Here is a 17,936-nt window from a genome sequence, read left to right on the forward strand (position 1 = left end):
TTGCTATTGTGCCCTGCTGCCCTGGGAAACACTACGTTATTTCAGTCGCACACAAATCTAATCAATGTTTTCAAGCCATTTGCTGCCAATTCTTAATGAAAGACATCACGCTTGGGGGAAAATCGCATCAGTAGGCTACATAGTGTGGTGCCCGCCTCAAGGTCACAATACAGAGTTTGAAGCAACTTTAGGGAACACAGCGCTACAATTAGAAAAGGCCCAACAGCATGTGTAGCCAGTCACCATCCAGTCGTAAAAGAACAGACTCCAAATCACACCAAATTTGAGCTCTGCTAAACACATGAATGACGACACAGAGAGTAATGTTACCAAATATCTCTATTTGGCTTAGTAATGTGTGCCATTACATACAACATATTTAAACTTATAGTTAAGTAATACCATGTAATGCCATGTAATTTATCAGGATTAGCGATGCCCTCTTGACACTCCTTATCATGGAGGTGCCTGGTGTATAGTGAAACTCTGATAACCACTTAACTGGTGTGATTTGTGTGCAGCTGTTCCTGCTGGAGGAGATGAGAGAGCGGAAGTATAACGGGTATGCCCGAGTCATCCAGAAAGCCTGGCGCAAACACATCGCTGTACGCAAATACGTCAAAATGCGAGAGGAAGGTAAGAAGGTTCAAATTACCTATGGAGTATTCAGTCAATCTGTAGCCAAATGTTATAGCTTATATCATGTAATGAATCTGTGCAAAGAGCCCTCTCCTGACTTGAATGGGTTCCCTTTTGAAAGCTTTCCACTGTAAATAAAATCCTTCACCCTGCTACTATATGTTACTATCTCAAATGAATGCAGTTCATTCATTTCTCTCTGTGTTACTGCCTGTCATGTGTATGTTAGTAGAGAACACCCATATGGATGAGTGATATAGATTTGTTTTGACAAGCGCTGTCTTGTGTTTCAGCATCCGACATCCTGCTGAATAAGAAGGAACGCAGAAAGAACAGCCTGAACCGCAACTTTGTCGGGGACTACATTGGCACCGACAACCACCCGGAGATCCGGCAGTTTGTGGGCCGCAGGGAGAGGATAGACTTTGCTGATGTCGTGGTGAAATACGACCGCCGCTTCAGGGTAGGTCACCTGCCACTTGCTACCAGAGGACCAATGCGTTCCACCACTCTTATCACTACCATGAGTGTGTTTTGTGTTTTGTGGCTTGTATGGGTGATGTAATGGTGATCGGTGTGGATTTGTCCCCCCCCCTACTCACAGTCTGTCAAGCGTGACCTCATTCTGACCTCCAAATTCCTTTACGTGATTGGTCGTGAGAAGGTGAAACAAGGCCCAAATAAGGGACAGATTCAGGAGGTATTGAAGAGACAGATTGAGTTGGAGAAGATCCAGTCAGTCTCTCTCAGGTAAGGCCGCCAGCATTTTTCATGTATCTAGCTGGTCAGTAACTACACTGCATTGCTATAGCATGATGACGTTATGTGCATACTTACTTACACGCTGTGTGAATTGTCCTCTTAGTACGTTACAGGATGATTTCTTCATCGTGCATGAGGAGCACTATGACAGCGTACTGCAGTGTGTCTTCAAGACCGAATTTCTCAGCCTGCTGTTTAAACGCTATGAGGAGAAGACCCAGAGGAAGCTCCCAGTCAAGTTTAACAACCTGTACGTACTCATTTTTGCCATCTTGAATTCTGGCATCGTACTTTTTTCACTATGTTCATGACATATTTAAAGGGACACCTGGCAACGTTTTCGTGTTAATTACTCATCTTCGTAAGTCGGTATATGGTTAAATGACTCATTACGGGGTGAATGAAGACTCTCTCACCCGCCCCTACTGCCTGTAGGAAGAATATCCCGCTTGCAAGTTCAGTGTATCGTAGCCGCCGACCGAAGCAGGATCAGTTTACAGCACAGAGGCAGGCTAACGAAACGCTAGCGATAGTTGCAAACGTGTGTATAATGGCAGAGCCGGCGAAGAAGCAGCGAAAACCCTTGACGGAAGATGCAAAGAAAAGGAAAAGAGCTTCAGACCGAGTGAGGGGGAGTTTCGTAGAGAAAAAGCATCATGCTTGCCTGGTGTCCCTTTAAAAACACAATGTTTCGAGTTCAGTTCATATATCATGATTTCCCTTAAATGTCGCTTGAGGATCCAAGAGTATAGAATATTGATTGATTTATGATAGGTAAAACAGCTTTCATGTTCAACCTGACGAAGCAACAGTGAAACATGTCGTTCACAATAAATAATCAGCAAGATCAGTGTGCAGTGATTTTTCACATTTTTTGATCGCTTGATACTCTTGCGGCACCATCAACTCTTGCAGCATCACCAGCACCAAGAAAGGTTGTGCACAGGGTCTTTTGTTCTTTTAAGCTTTTATGTTGTATTGATAAAGTTATACAATTTGTGAAATGCAGAGACCAAATTCCTTGTATACGCAAGTATACTTGGCCTATAAACCTGATTTACATTTCTAAATGAGTTGCAGTGAGTGGAGTGTAAACATGTCTTGAAAAATAATGATGTTTCAGCTCATGTTGTCGTACATTTTGCTCCTTGGCTTCCAGGCTGGAGTTCAAGGTGAAGAAGGGAGGCTGGGGTCCATTCTCATCGGCCGGCTCCAAGCAAATCCAGTTCCAGCTGGGCCAGGGAGACGAGGTGCTTCTGAAACCCAGCGGAAAGCAGCTGATCGTCAGCATTGGACCTGGTCTTCCCAAGAACTCCAGTGAGTCTGACCATGTCAAGTATTCTAGTCCATGCATAACATTGTTGTGGTTTTGTTTTCTAATGATTGCATTTAAATGAACAAAGTTAACAACATTTAAATTATAGCCAAATAAATCGATATACTTTGTGCGCATTTGTTAGCCTGTTACCAGTATGGATTCAAGTTTCATTCATCTACAGTTATTGTTAAAATCGTATCTGAGCAACCCAGTTGTTCCTTGTAGGGCCGACTCGGCGAGACAACAGGAAGAGTAGACACATGGGTAACCAAGCGCCCAACTCAAGAGGGCATGGCCGTGGTGAGTTACCATTCAGGAATGGGAAATATATTTACCTGTCTCTACTGAAATGGGGGTATCTAGCCAGTGTGTTTATTCTTTCTGAAATATAATTTAAATTTATATTTTACTTTTTATATATTTTTATATTTATAAGTTGATCAAAGTGTGTAGGAACTTCAAGCAGTAATCCATGTCTGTTATTTTGTGCTCTAATGGCTGAGTAGTTGAGCTAAAGTTTGATTTTAAGTGGCTATAAAAGCGTTTCTGATGTGGGTCCACAGACGCTCCGCGTCATGATTCTCGTGGGGGACAAAGCAGGGGCCGCCAGCCCTCCAGGGCGTCTCTGATCCGCCAACAGTCCAGCATGGAGCAGCCCAGCCTGCCCCGGCTCCAGGGGCAACAGCGGCAGCAACGGCAGTCCCGCAACCCCAGCCCTAGGAACACGGACATGGGCTTCATGAATGTACCCGACCAGGGGGTGGCTGGGTGAGTTGTCTGTGGTGACAGGCTATGGTGCAATTTTGTGTCACAATGAATGAATTGTCCTTCTTTGAGACTTCTGTTTTCATGTGATGTATGTATGTATGTATGTATGTTTGTATGTATGTATTATGATATAACTCGGCTAGACGTTTGAAGACCATCACAGGCATCACTCCCTACCCATCTATCCTACACCCATACATTCACTGACGCCCTTGTTTTTTTTATCTTCAGAATCCATCGCAGACGGTCAAAGGAGTACAAGCCTGTGCCGGGGTCAGGCCGTGCCAAGCCCGCACCCGCGCCCAAGCCGCGAGGGCCTCAGTGCAAAGCTCTGTGGGCCTACAGTGCCCTGGACACGGATGAGCTCAGCTTCAACGCTGACGATGTTATCGACATTCTTACTGCAGGTATGAGCACACAGTTTATACACACTGGGGCTGTGTAATTGCAAGAATCTGGCGATACGATACATATCACGATCCATGGGTTAAAGGTAAACTATGCAGTATTGGCAATTTCCTTACTGTTTTTTTTCGGTTTTTGCTTATTTTTCGCTTGCTCTGTCATGACGAATGGCTGAGAGACTCCATCGCTACCTTTTTCTAGCCGGTGCCTGGCGTGTATGTGTATTTGAATGCAGTAAAGCAATTCGTTACACTCGTTATACTTCCTGACACTGAGGCCGTCGGCCCGCCGGCCCACAGTTGCAAGGGTGGTTTTTCCGCTCACAGGCGCTAGGGGGAAGCGAGACGGCCACCATTCAACCTGAAAAAAGTCATATAACCATTCCAATGGCTCTGAAGCTGGTAAATGAAGGTAAATTAAGCTAAAAAAACCTGCATAGTGTGCCTTTAAGATTCAATATATTGCAATATATTTCAATACTGTGCAAAATTCGATATATATTACGATTTTCTAAGTCTAACTTTAGAAAAACTTAAGATGTAAGTAAAAAAAAGTTTGCTTTAGACAAACAATTCAGTACACTGTACAGTACAGTTCTAATTATGTCAATAACAAAATAAAGTGCTTGCATGTAAACTATTAATAAGAACTTTATCAATATTATGTTTTTGAAAATCGATACAGTATTGCCGAATAAAATATTGTGATATTCTATTTTATCGATATTTTCTTACACCCCTAATAACCAGTCATGTACAAGGAATATAGATAAATCTCTTTCATCTGTGATGCTGAGTTGTGTGTAGTTATTATTTATTCAGGAAGGAAATTTTATATTTACACATTTATATCGCCAGTTGTATTATTACAACTGAGAAGCTTGCTGGCAAGAAGCCTGTCTGTATACTGTAGGTGTGAGTCTTTGGCATGGCATTCTACACTAAGTGAATACGATATTCTGCTGTTTGCTTTAGATCCATCTGGCTGGTGGTACGGACGCTTGAGAGGAAAAGAGGGAATGTTTCCTGGCAACTATGTTGAAAAAATCTGAACAAAGGAATAAATACCAGGAGGACCCAATCAGTTTGTTTTGTAAAAGAGACATGGAACTGACGTGAATATTCAGAGAGGCAACTTGAACAATGAAGATGCCAGAAACGGGTGTTTTACTGATATAAAGCACGCTAGGCATTTTTAATTACAGATTTTTATACTGATATATACACGTGCATATATTTGTGCACACATACAGACATACAGCCCACAAACATGTTAGCATCTTAAAATCTACCAGTTATTTTATTGAACAGAGCACTCTGGAAAAATGTATAACGGCTATTAAATGAGTTTTCATAGAAATGTATTTCATTTTTAAGGATATGGTCCATTTTTATATTTTTATGGTATAAGAAAAAATGAACAAATGTTTTGCCTTTTGTCAATGAAATTGCCGCCACTTTAACATTCTAATTCCTGCACAACTTGAAAGCCAGTCTATGTCTGCAGTAGGCAGCGCTCAGTTCTGTATGTTGTTGCATCTTATTTCTTATTTCACTCATAAAAATGCCAAACATTGGTAGTCAAGGTGGCAATGTCCTTCCAGGGACCAAAAGAGTGCCATAGTCTGCATTGTGTTGGTTGAAGAATCGGATCAGGTCACTTATTTTCCATGCTGCTTCCTCAACCCTGTACTAATACCCTGATCTAGTATTTAAACAAACACATCATTTTTTTAATACAATGTTTATAAGCCTTTGTTAGAGTCCTTGTCCACTCCTTATGATACTGTCCATGAGAGAGCCATTACAGTCTTGTCCCCCTCTTAAACTACATTGAACATATGAGGCAACAGTTTTATATACATATAAATGTGTCTGTGATCTCTTAGAAATGTTTAAATAAAAATGTTTTATCTTGTGAATTGTGTGCATTTATTAAGAATTACGATAGAATATTGCAACACAAAATGCAGACATATAGGCCTACTGTATGCTTCTCTTAAGGAAGCACGCAGTTAAGCTCATATGATTTTGCCTATACATATGCTGAATTTAATTTCTTAATTCAATTTCTTATTTGAACAAATATTTATTTAAATTTATTTCTAGCATAATGTATGTCTTTGTGCATATGTCATGTTTAAGGCATAAAAGACCTATTGGTCAAATTAAAAAAATCTAATTGGCAATAGGAATAATTTGAGGCTTGTACATAAAAATAGTATTAAAGCATGGTAACATACGAAACTGACTTGGTTGTTGACACTAGTTGTAAAGTTCACTGCACACAGGACGGGCTATTTGGCCATGTATTTAACAAGAGAGGATTGAAAGAGGGTCAGTAAAAATGTTTGACAAAATTGTCCCTGATTATTTGACCTACTGTACAAGAATAGAACCCCCATGCGGCTCCACTGAGAACTACAAGACACGCGTTCACGTTCCTCATAATATTGGAAGACTACACTACCCACACTTCATCATTGCATGTTGAACGTCAGCCTGTGGCGACGCATGGCACTACTAAAGCAGTTTACAAGCAGTGCACAGTGGTTTCCCATTGGCAACGTGTCAGTAACGGAGTTATTCTTCATCGGCGAGATACATGCAAATACGGTCATTATTAGAATTTTAAGGCAACTGTCGTCTTGGAGACTCCCTGTGAAAATGGAATCGTTTCTACGGAGCTCTCGCGATGCGCTTAAGGTAAGGGCACCGACCGTACAGAGGGTCGCGCATGGTTGGCTTGCTTCATCCATTTTCTATATATAGTTGTTCTTATTGGTCGTCGTAATGTATTTGCCAATAATGTTCACGTTCATAATGTTATGCACTGCTAAAACGAAGAGACCTTGTTGAATTTAAATAAGGGTTTACAACAAAATGCACCGAGGCATCCGGATTCGTGTAAAAACTTCTGTAAAGAAAACATTCTTTCTTACCCTGTTCTCTGACTGCAAGTGCAAAGTGTGAAGTGATCGCTACGCATGCAATGCGTTGTTTGATGCCAAGTTACAATGAACTTTTTAGACATCCTCAAAATAGAGAGATATCCTCTTAAAATGATTGTATCTTACATGGCTTATAAGGTGTTGTCGTGTATGTCTGCGCCCAGTCTAATTTATTTCCAACCTTCCCGTGCCATCCTGTTAGAATACTGTTTTCGAATTGTTGACAAAAAGATTGGATCTACGGCGATGTGAAGCTCGCGTTCAAGTTGAAAGTGCATGCATTCACAAGCCATGGTTTCCATTTGACCCTAAGGCGCCGTGGGCTCTTGAGCTTCGGGATAAGCCTATAACAGCTCGCTTTCTTTGTTTACTTAACATATTCTCATGATCATATTTATTCCAGGCTGTTTTACTTAACCTTACGTGTTAGGATGGTACTGTTTGCAGAGGAAATAATCCATACTGTGCAGCATCATATGGTCAGGCTTTCATTGCAGGAGACGTGTCTCCTAGCTATCAGCCCCTGGAGACCATAGCAGGCATGTTTTCAACCCAAACAATGCCACCTGCTGTCAACAAGTTGTGAGGGAGATAAGAACTCCTCCCCACTTTATTTACCTCACATGGCTGGCTAAAATGATCCACAGAACCACAGGGAAGAGTCATAGGGGACCAGTGAAATGGCTTGTGCCTGGACACAAACACACACACACACACACACACACACACACACACACTGAGCTTTCAGGTCAAATGAAGCATCCCAGAGTGTCTGCAAAGAGAAGACAAATCAAACACAGCAACCTCTGTGGAACAACCAGGATGGGTTCAGTATATTTACTCACTTTCTCCTGCTCCATTTCATCTTACACAGCACCCCCCCCCCCCCCCCCCATACAAACACTCACAAACGTTTTGTCTTTTAGTCATGCACTCCTGGGATAAAGGAAGTGGATTTTTTTTGCATAGCCACCCCTGACTTTTGTCTGATGTGATAATTGTCACATGAGTAGTTGTGTGATGATCACAGCTCTATTTTTACACGTGGTGTTACATCTGTTGCTGTGACTTTAACTTTTTTTTCCACTGTTGAGAAAGTCTCCCTGTCTCCCTTGTGTTTCCTGACCAAAAAAAAAAGAGAAACTAAACAAAACAACGCAAGCGTGCCGTGAGTCAGAGAACATCATTATGCACTCCTGTGCATCCTGTGCCACACTGATATAATGGAGTCAGCTGAAATGCTAATTAAACACACAGACAGGGCTGCTTTATAGAAGGCAGATGCTGCCTGACCCATCAACCAGTGCCATTCCACCAGCCATTCATTCATCAACGTTCCCTCAGTTACCTGCTTTGTAAATAAGTATAAGTATACTCTTGATCCCGTGAGGGAAATTTGGTCTCTGCATTTATCCCAATCCGTGATTAAATTAGTGAAACACACTCGGCACACAGTGAACACACAGTGAGGTGAAGCACACACTAATCCCGGCGCAGTTAGGTGCCTTGCTCAAGGGCACTTCAGCCGTTCCTACTGGTCGGGGTTCGAACCGGCAACCCTCCGGTTACAAGTCCGAAGCGCTAACCAGTAGGCCATGGCTGCCCCAACTGTGTACATCACATCTGTACATGCCCATTCCTTTCCATTTTCACACTGAGGCAAGGCTAGGTTTGTGCTCCCATGTTGTCGCACCCATGACTAGATTGACCTTGCTCCTTTGCCCTGCTGAGTATTTATGGGCAATTCCACGGAAAAGGGATTTTTTGTCACATCCATAACGCCAGTGAAATTATCATCTGAGGCCCATTGACTCTGAATCAGCTTTTAAGGCCATCTCTTTTCTCGGTCTCTCTCTCTCTCTCTTTTTTTCTTTTTTGCTCAAGGGCTTAAGTTTACATCACACATTTTATTTGAAAAAAGAAAGAGTTTTTTTTTTAGACATGCTAAGACATGTTTGAGTGAGAACATGGAGGACCTGTGAGGATGCAGGCTACAGTGTAGTGGTTTAGGGAAACTTTGACCAGAGTCATACTACTACAGGTAGCAAGGTTACTGGCGTACCAGGTGATTATCTCCAAACAACACGTCACTTTAGAAACAATAGCAGCTCAGTGCAGAGTTCTTTTAGAGATCAACGGTTACTCCTAAAGTTACCCGGGTTAGCCAATTACCTTGCTTCGTAGTACAGTGGCCTAAACAGCTAACCCTTAGTCTAGGTTTAATGTAGTATGTCCCACGCAGGCCTAGTCCCTCCTGGAACTCGGCCACAGGGACAGTGGTCCAGGGCTCGAGGCCCGGATGTTGCCCTGAGGCCAGGGGAGCCTCATCATCAGGCATCAGCATCATTCTGTCAGACTGCACCGTGGGCATCGCCGGATGGCTTTTTTCCAGTCCACAGTTTTGGCACAGTGCATGACCAGGCCATTATAGTGCCCTCAGATTCACATTCCTATCGGATTGCCTGGTGCCCGGAATCTCTTCAGTCTGGTGTATTGATTTTTTTTTTTTTCAAGCTTTCCTCTGCAATGAAATGCCTCTCCGAAATCCTCACTTAATACAGTGTGGCATTTTCGGGTGAGAAGGAATTTGACTAAGCTGCCAAAATCTGTGCTCCTATTTTAGTATTTTTAATCTATCTGTCTACATGATTTGCTAAATACTGAGATTAGTAATATCATGCGTTGATGTTTTGTTTGTGTTTTTGTTTTTGTATGTGCCATATTCCAGAGTTTAAGCAGAGACAGTCCCGGCTTACACGTAGTCATGGGAAATGAGGCTTGCGACTGTGACTCGATGGTGTCAGCCCTTACGTTTGCTTATTTCCTGTCTAAGGTAGGTCTCACTCCCAGCATGTTGATGCTGGTTTACACCATGGCATTTTATTGTTTGACCTGTTTTAGTCAATCTGTAATGAGGGCTAGGTACCTAAATAGGTTGTGGGCTGTAACAGTAATCAATGCAAGAATTTCAAGGATGTTTTTTTGATACAAGGTTATTTTAAGTCTCCTTTAGGGCAGCAACTGACAATTATTTTCATAGTCGATTAATCTGACTACGGTATTTTCCGGACTATAAGTCACACCAGTCAAAAAAACATATATATAAATATATATATATGTTGCACCTGAGTCGCAGGACCAGCCAAACTATGAAAAAAAGTGTGACTTATAGTCCGGAAAATACAGAAATCGATTTGTTGTTTGATTGATAAAATGCCAGAAAATTGAGAAGAATTGTGTTTAACAAAAGCCCAAGATTGCGCCTTGTTTTGTCCACACCAAAGATATTTAGTTTGCTGTCATAGAGGAGTAAGTAAAGCTGAAAATATTCAAGTTTAAGAAGTTACAATCAGAGAATTTTGATGTATTTTCCTTAAAATATGACACAAACCGATTAACCGATTATCAAAATAGTTGGCGATTAATCAACAACTAACCAAGTAATCGATTAATCGTTGTAGCCCTAGTCTCCTTAGTAATTGCTGTATTTATTTGAGTTAGTTACTAACCCAGTTTGAGAACCACTGAGTTAGTAGAAAGACAATGGACTCCTTATGGAAATTTGTGGTATTGCACATTGTCAAACCTCAAGCCAACTCTTAACCTTGAGAACGTCTTGTAATGACATTGCCATTGACATGTACTTACATAAGAGGAATGTTGTACTTGTCAGTTAGTTTTAGTGTGAGTAGATTATAATGTGTTAAGCAATTCTATTATGTTTACATTCTTGTATTTTCATAGTCATAGTTAATATTTAATAACAACCAAGTTATTGCACTGCATGTTCAATCCCTGCACTGTTCACTTTTGCACTACAACCATTGCACACACTCTACTATAGCACATTATCATGGGCAATGCATCACATGATCAGTCCATACCAGACCTTTTTAATCACTTTTTTCAATTCAAATCAATTTTACATTTTTAAATTTCTGTGAGTGGTTTTTATATATGTGAGAGATATATGTGTGTATCTGTGTTTGTTGTGTTATGGTTCTATAAGCTACTGTATGCCTAAAATGTCCCTCTATCTATCTATCTGTCTGTCTGTCTGTCTGTCTGTCTGTCTGTCTGTCTGTCTATCGAATACAATATTTTGAATGGCTGTATTTGTTTCTGTGAAGTTTACGAACAGAGGGAGATCCTGAGCTATCTCCTCAGGTAGGACCGTGGGAGGGGTATTAGTTGCTCACCCATCTGTCTTTGTTTTCTTTTCCTTTGGGCAGACGTTGGAGCCGGGAAAGGTGGCGGTGCCCGTCCTCAACATCCCGCGGGCGGAATTCCCGTTGCGGACGGACAACGTGTTCCTCCTGAAAGAGACCAGCCTCGCACAAGACCTGCTGGTGTTCCGTGATGAGATCAATCTCCAGGGTCTGCACCAGGCGAAACAGCTGGCCCTAACGCTGATGGACCATAATGTCCTCCCTAGGTCTGCTGCTGCAGTGGCTCTGTGTTGATTAACCTATCCACTCTGTCTGTCTATCTGTCTGTCTATCTGTCTGTCTGTCTGTCTGTCTGTCTGTTTGTTTGTCTGTCTCCCTATGTCACTTTTCCTTGTTTGTGTATGTCCTCGTTTGTCTTTTGCTTTGTCTGTTTGTCTGGCCAACGGTTTATTTATCTGTTTTGATGTACTCTGTAAAAGCTTTTAAAAGTACTGTGTACTCATCAAACTCCATGGATGTCTTGGCTTTTAAATAATTCACACGACTGAGGTACAAGGAGTGCATTTGCACCCCAAACACTAATGGCTGCTCAGATCGTTTGTCTTCTTTTTGACCTTGTGCTTTCTCTCATCTCAGCTTTCTCTGTCGTGTGTGTGTGTGTGTGTGTGTGTGTCTATACAGCGGAGATGCTTTCCTGGAGGAGGCTGTGGTGGAGGTGATCGACCACCACCTCCTCGAGAGGAAGCCGTCGCCTGTGTGCCCGGTCACCGTGGAGACCGTGGGCTCCTGCACCACGCTGGTGACGGAGCGGATCTTGCAGAAGGCCCCCGACCTGCTTGACCAACAGGTGGCACAGCTCTTATATGGTAACTACCATGGCAACCGGCTCTCCATGGGAGACCGGACGGGAATGCATGTCCCTGTGGCCCCATGCCAATGAATAACTGAGGACTACCCGACTCCAAAGCCTTGATCTCTGTATGCCAGACAACCTGGCTTTGATTCAGACGGCTTTATGTGGATTGATGGGTTCCCAGCATGGGAAGCTCCCATGTGGTTTTGATTATGTCTTAATATTCAGTAATGAATAAAATGCCCACCGCCATCTGAATGGCTAATGCCACTTTATCACTTTATCTTTTATCTTCAAGTTATGTGGTGTAACATCTTGTCATGTTGCAGTATGTCAAGTGATTATGAGTATTATTATGGTAAGAGACACAAATAGTCTTGGGCTCCCCAGTGGCTCAGGCTTCTGATGCCAGAGAGCCCAAGCTCTTGTCAAATGCTTTGCCATGCTCTATCCTATGCCTCACCTGAATACTGAGCTTTCATATATGTATCCACTAAGCTTTATTGAGTGTAAACTGGTAGTGAAGTTTAATCTTGAAGCCTGATGTTGGTTAATGCTGCTGTGGAATGTGCAAATCATCTGTGCCAGAGATTCTATTTAGCGAGGTTGCTGTGATACAGTAGAATGTTGTGTTAATGTGCAAATGAAGTTAAGGACATTCCTGCTGCGGTCTAACTCAGGCACGATCGTGTTGGACTGCGTGAACATGGCGCCTGAGGCTGGGAAGGTCACTCCTAAAGATAGCCAGTATGCCGTCCTCCTGGAGTCTCGATTCCCTAACCTGCCACCGAGAGGCGCCCTCTTTCAGTCCTTGCAGAATGCCAAGTTTGACGTATCGGGTGAGTCGGCGGGTGTGAGTCAGGCTTTTTCAAGTGATTAAATCCCAGACCTGTTCCACATATCTGTCTGTTTGTCTTTTGGTTTATCAATCCTCTGCCTTTCTCTTTGTGTGCATGTCTCCTCTTTCTGTCTGTAGTGGGACATTGACCTTTTGTAAGGATCATACTTAGAAAGCAACGTTAACAAAGTAGCACAACCTATCTGTCTATCGGCACAGTCCTTCTGGCCATATCAAAGTCGTGAGCTCATGTGCTCCGTATTCTGATAATTGTACCCACTGTCTGGTGGGTAAGATGTTGATGAACTTGAGAGAGAGCCAACTTATTGCAGAGAGTTTCATGAGACGGTTTGATGTGGTCACAGGCCTCACCACCGAACAGATGCTGTTGAAAGACATGAAGGCTGCCTCTGGTGGAGACCTCAACTTGGCTGTTAGTGTTGTTTACATGACGCTGGAGGTACGTTTCACAAGTATTAGTGAATTTATATTAAATACACATATAATAGCTTCGTAAATGTATACTAATTACTTCATAATAGTGAATTTGTACATTTCATTGTTTTGTGAACTATTTAGTTCTACATTGTGGACATGACACATTAAATATCTGCCCAAAACTGTATACAATTCTGACTCTGTTGTAAGAATGGCATGGTGTATATTTTTGTCGCTAGTATGCATGCATGATATCAATAGACATTGAAGATATACAATAATGCTTAGACTGATTACATGCTATTTAATGTTTACCCAGAAGTGGACATAAAGTTAATGTGCTTTGCGCAGATGGTTAGTTGAGTTCTCTCAAATGGATCTAATTTTCCCTGAATGTGGGAGGCTTTCATGTCCGAGATCCTGATACGTAACGTGATGGAATTGCTTTGACAAAAGCATGCTTGTTCAGGACCAGCATGATAAACTTATGGACCGAGCCCAAACAGTAATGTGGATTCCTGCTCGGTAATGAGTTACAAATGCTCGAATGTTGCAATGCGTGCACCCAGTCAGCCACTCCCTGCTCAACCACAGGGTTGGGTATTGTGTTTGTACACACACACAAACACACACACACACACACACACACACACACACCCCATTGGGATTAGGCAGGAGTGTTGGACTTTCATGATGACTCTCCCCTTCTGTCACAATCTCGCTTTAAAGGAGAAAGCCCAAGTTGCCTCAGATCTCCCAAGCTGAACGCTGTGTCTCTCTACAGGCTTTCCTACAGAGACGTGGCCTGCAGCAAGAGCTCTGCGAGTTCTGTCACAAGCACAAATACAACCTGCTGGTAGCCATGACGATCTCATTTCGTGAAAATAACGAGCCGTTTCGGCAGCTTGCGGTCTACAGCTCCAGCGCTCTGTACAGAGAGGAGGTGATGTTTTGTGTTTGACTCCTATCTGATATGAAAATGCCCTCTTGTTTGTGTGCTGCCCTCAGTATCCTTTCATCACAACAATGATACTAAAGCACAGAAGCTAGAGCTTCATGGCACTTTGTGATCTTTGGTAATCGTTCTTGTTTCATATTTAAAAAAAACAGTATTGATCAGAAAATAAAACTTTTATATGGGTTTTTTATGTTTTGTAATGTAGTGTAGCCTGGATCCAGGCAAAATAATGTTTCGTTTGGTCAATGTCAGGGGTCTGGTCAACCATATAGGGGAGAACAACATGTATATTAGACTAGCAAATCATAGGCAACATAATGTGGTTTTGTGATTCTTATGGCCTAGTTGGTTAAAGAAATGTCCCCTGGACCGTGGAATAGCTGGTTCAGACAGATAGCAGAGGTTTTCTTAAATGTACTCATTCATGCTGTCTGAAGGATGGGTGTATTTTAGGAGCTGGATGTCCAAGTTTGAGCTTGGAATTTTCAGAGTTGGAGGAGGCAATGTTTTGTGGCTACTAATGGAAGCTTTCCAACTTTGACTGCAGGCTATAAGAACACATACGCTGCAGCCTAGGCTATGTGTTGAGTGGGCTACTTTTTGTAAAATAGCCAGCCTCTGCTTTTTGAGCTAGACTCTTCTCCTGGGGATAGTTCACAGAGAGGAAAAATCTGCCATTATCCACTCAACTGCATCCTAGTAGTCACCCGTAAAAGGTTGGATTGTCAGTACTGCAGACTTGTGCAGCAAAGTGTCAATGACAAGACTGAACTTGTCAGCATACATTTTACTGTAAAGAAAAATGCTTTTCTCTTGATCAAGAAAGTGACAGGCTGATGTCTGACTCCTTTTATTTTTCACTGAAATGAAAGTCAGTATGTGGTCCTGTTGACTTGAGAAGGAGAGGAAGAGTAGTACCTACCTTTTGCACAATACCTGCATAACAGAACATTTATGCTATTTGCCCTAACAATATACAAAAATAATGTTCAGTTTAGCTATAATTCATCTTATAAAAGCCAAAAGAATGATCATTAGCTTGATTGTTAATGGTTATTAATTTAGCTGACAGGTTACAGGTTCTTTTATAAATGTAAATGTAAATCAGGTTTCTAGGCCAAGTATACTTGCGTGTGCAAGGAATTTGGTCTCTGCATTTATCCCATCCGTGAATTAGTAAACACACAGAGCACACAGTGAACACACAGTGAGGTGAAGCAGCTGCCTTGCTACAGTGCTGCTCGGGTAGCAGTGAGGGGTTAAGTACCTTGCTCAAGGGCACTTCAGCTGTTCCCAATGGTCGGGGATCGAACCGGCAACCCTCCAGTTTTAAGCCCGAAGCCCTAACCAGTAGGCCACGACTGCCCCAACCAGAAAATGCATTTAAACAGTTTTTTGTTTTATAGAATTTTTTTTTAAATGCATATAGGGAGCATAAAATGTCAATATATTAAGTGTGTGTGTGTGTGTGGTATATCCCACAGATGAGCCACGCTTTGCAAAAAGCTCAAACCCCCAGCTTGGATCTTTCTCCAATGAGCAGCCCATACCATGACGTGAAGGCCTACATCCAGGGCAACACACTGGCCTCTCGCAAGAAGGTCTTGCCCATCGTCAAGGACTTCCTCAAGTCTTGGGAGAAAAAAACGGCCCCCTCCGGAAACCTGGATGACCTTGGTGACCTTGAGGGTGTCTGCTGCCCGGGTATGGAAGAGGGGGGGCGGTACCACTCCCACCAGTGCACGGAGGACTCGGGCATGGAGGAGGACTCGAACGTGCCCCCAACGCCCATGAACAGCCTGGTGGAGGGCTGCCCGCTGGACGACGGGCTGCCCAAGATCAGCGAGGAAGCCATTGTGGAGAAGTTCAGCAGGATGGCCAGCCGGGACGAGCCCGAGGACGAGAAGGGCGCAGAGGAGCTCTGAGGGTCTCTATGAAACGCCCAACTTCTGCCTCCCTCGCACCTGGGGCCCACGGATCAGGAGCCTGTGTGAAACCTGCATGGTTTTGCTGTGGAACTTGTGGGATTTATCTTGGCCTGAACCTGACTGACTGCATGTGTGTAGTAAAGATCTGCATGAACAACGAAGCAACGAAGAGGGGACGACGTGGAAGAGCATCTTGGCTGTCGACGCAGGTCAAAAAGAGGTCAATTGGAGATGCTAATAAATTGGGAATGTTTCACTGCTTTGGACCAGACATGCTGCTGTTGATGTGATCCAACTGAGAATGACAACGCCAAGCGTAATTGCTCAGCGTGTGAGATATCTGCTTTATTATTATTTTTGACTAGGTGAGTGGCCCTTGTGGTCTGTATCTCCAGATACATGAACCACCTTACGAAGTGTCCTCCTGAAATTAGAAATCCAATTAAGCTTTTTTCATCTTTTTCATTAAGCCTTGATGTTTTGACATCCAAAGCTAGAATTTATGATCAGTTCATAATGTACATTAGGGGAGGTACATTTAAATTAAAGTGAAGTCGACCGGTTTGGTGGTGGATTTTACAGCCCTTGATCCCAAAGCTTTAAACCATGTGGATCCTTTCTGAAGTTTGTGATAATTTAGAATGCTCCTTATTAACGTTTTGGAAGGATGCGAAACCAAGTGTGTTTTGTTTTAAACATAATATGGAGGTTCCTATCAGTGTAGCTGTATGTGGGCTGCGTGTGAAGAATGACACAAAGGGCTTGCCATACACATGTTGAAGTACAATCATGTGATCCTCAGTATAGAGGGCACGAGTGTTCATGGTGGATATGTTATAAAGCTAACTTATTGAAGGTTTCTTGCCTTTAATGAAAAGCGGTACAAAGAACATGTATTACTCAAAAATGTAATCATATAGAGTATATCATTTATTAAGATTATTATTTTGGAGTTCATTAGGTTTTATGTACACATCTTGTCATGTAATTTTGGACAAGAGTGTGGCTTTAACATTTTAAGACCAGAGCAATGAAGCTTATGTTAAGATACTACTCTGTGACTGGTTTGAACACAGGCAGTGTTACTAGAGTTGCCTGTCTGTTCTATGTAAATCGCAGGTGTGCTGCAGAGTTAAATTAGACATGCATTATCCAAAAGAAACATGACCATGTGTTTTGGTGATCTTGGAAAAAAAAAAAAAAATATATATATATATATATATATATATATATATCAGTGTTTTACAGGGTGAGCTTTAAATTGATTTTTGATCACAACATAATTTGAGTAATATTTAAAAGTGACATCACTTTGATTAGGTGATCTATATAATTTCTATAGCATGTACAAATGCCAAGTTGAGGATTCCATTGTTATATATAAATGTACTTATAACCACCTTGGGGGGGCAGCAGGCCCGTGTGACTGTTCATGGTGTCTGCTAATTTCTCAGTTACTTCACCAGCCAGTATTGGATGGACAGTGTTTCTTTAACTGAAAATTGGTCAAGTGTCATGCGGCAAGTGTTGTTCAACCATATCTATGACCAAAATATAGCTATCTATTTATCCATAAATTGTACACACCTTACTTGATAGTTTTACTGGACAATCAGATGGCAATGATATACCACTTCATGTCAGACTTAATTGTTCTTGCCTCATTTAAAAGTGGGCAAATATTGTGGGCAAAATGTATTGTTATTAATTAAATGTTCTGTTCATCCAGATGTATTCAATTGCAATTTCAAAGTATTAAATGATTTTTAACACGTTTTGTTGTAATTTTCCATTCATGTTTGTATTGATTAATACTGTATGTTTGGTTATAAGTAGACTATGTAACATCATACTACATATAAACAAGTTTTCTCTAATATGGAAATGGCTTGCAGGCATCCTGAAAATAC

At 42.0% G+C, this 17,936-nt stretch overlaps 2 protein-coding genes across 2 annotated transcripts in view; both read left to right on the forward strand.

The window, feature by feature from the left end:
* Window positions 1–5,813, forward strand: part of myo1eb (myosin IEb) — a 19,239-nt gene extending 13,426 nt beyond the window's left edge. The window contains exons 19-27 of the mRNA XM_076280255.1: window positions 522–636; window positions 933–1,102; window positions 1,244–1,389; window positions 1,505–1,651; window positions 2,561–2,718; window positions 2,945–3,019; window positions 3,283–3,487; window positions 3,719–3,894; window positions 4,867–5,813. Coding sequence (XP_076136370.1) covers window positions 522–636; window positions 933–1,102; window positions 1,244–1,389; window positions 1,505–1,651; window positions 2,561–2,718; window positions 2,945–3,019; window positions 3,283–3,487; window positions 3,719–3,894; window positions 4,867–4,943 — 1,269 coding nt within the window. The 3' untranslated portion in view covers window positions 4,944–5,813. The remainder of the gene's footprint in view (window positions 1–521; window positions 637–932; window positions 1,103–1,243; window positions 1,390–1,504; window positions 1,652–2,560; window positions 2,719–2,944; window positions 3,020–3,282; window positions 3,488–3,718; window positions 3,895–4,866) is intronic.
* Window positions 5,814–6,420: 607 nt separating this feature from the next.
* prune (prune exopolyphosphatase) lies at window positions 6,421–17,801 on the forward strand. The gene is made up of 8 exons (XM_076280256.1): window positions 6,421–6,597; window positions 9,571–9,675; window positions 11,075–11,277; window positions 11,693–11,877; window positions 12,545–12,703; window positions 13,068–13,162; window positions 13,925–14,083; window positions 15,583–17,801. Exons 1-8 carry the CDS (start codon window positions 6,559–6,561, stop codon window positions 16,021–16,023), a joined length of 1,386 nt encoding a protein of 461 aa, XP_076136371.1. The 5' UTR covers window positions 6,421–6,558; the 3' UTR covers window positions 16,024–17,801.
* Window positions 17,802–17,936: the final 135 nt, after the last annotated feature.

The sequence above is a fragment of the Alosa pseudoharengus genome, unplaced genomic scaffold (genome assembly GCF_046254945.1).
Source record: "Alosa pseudoharengus isolate Yale_2024_CS ecotype anadromous, Long Island Sound unplaced genomic scaffold, YU_APseudo_1.1 YU_APseudo_1.1_scf_12, whole genome shotgun sequence".
Classification (NCBI taxonomy): domain Eukaryota; kingdom Metazoa; phylum Chordata; class Actinopteri; order Clupeiformes; family Clupeidae; genus Alosa; species Alosa pseudoharengus.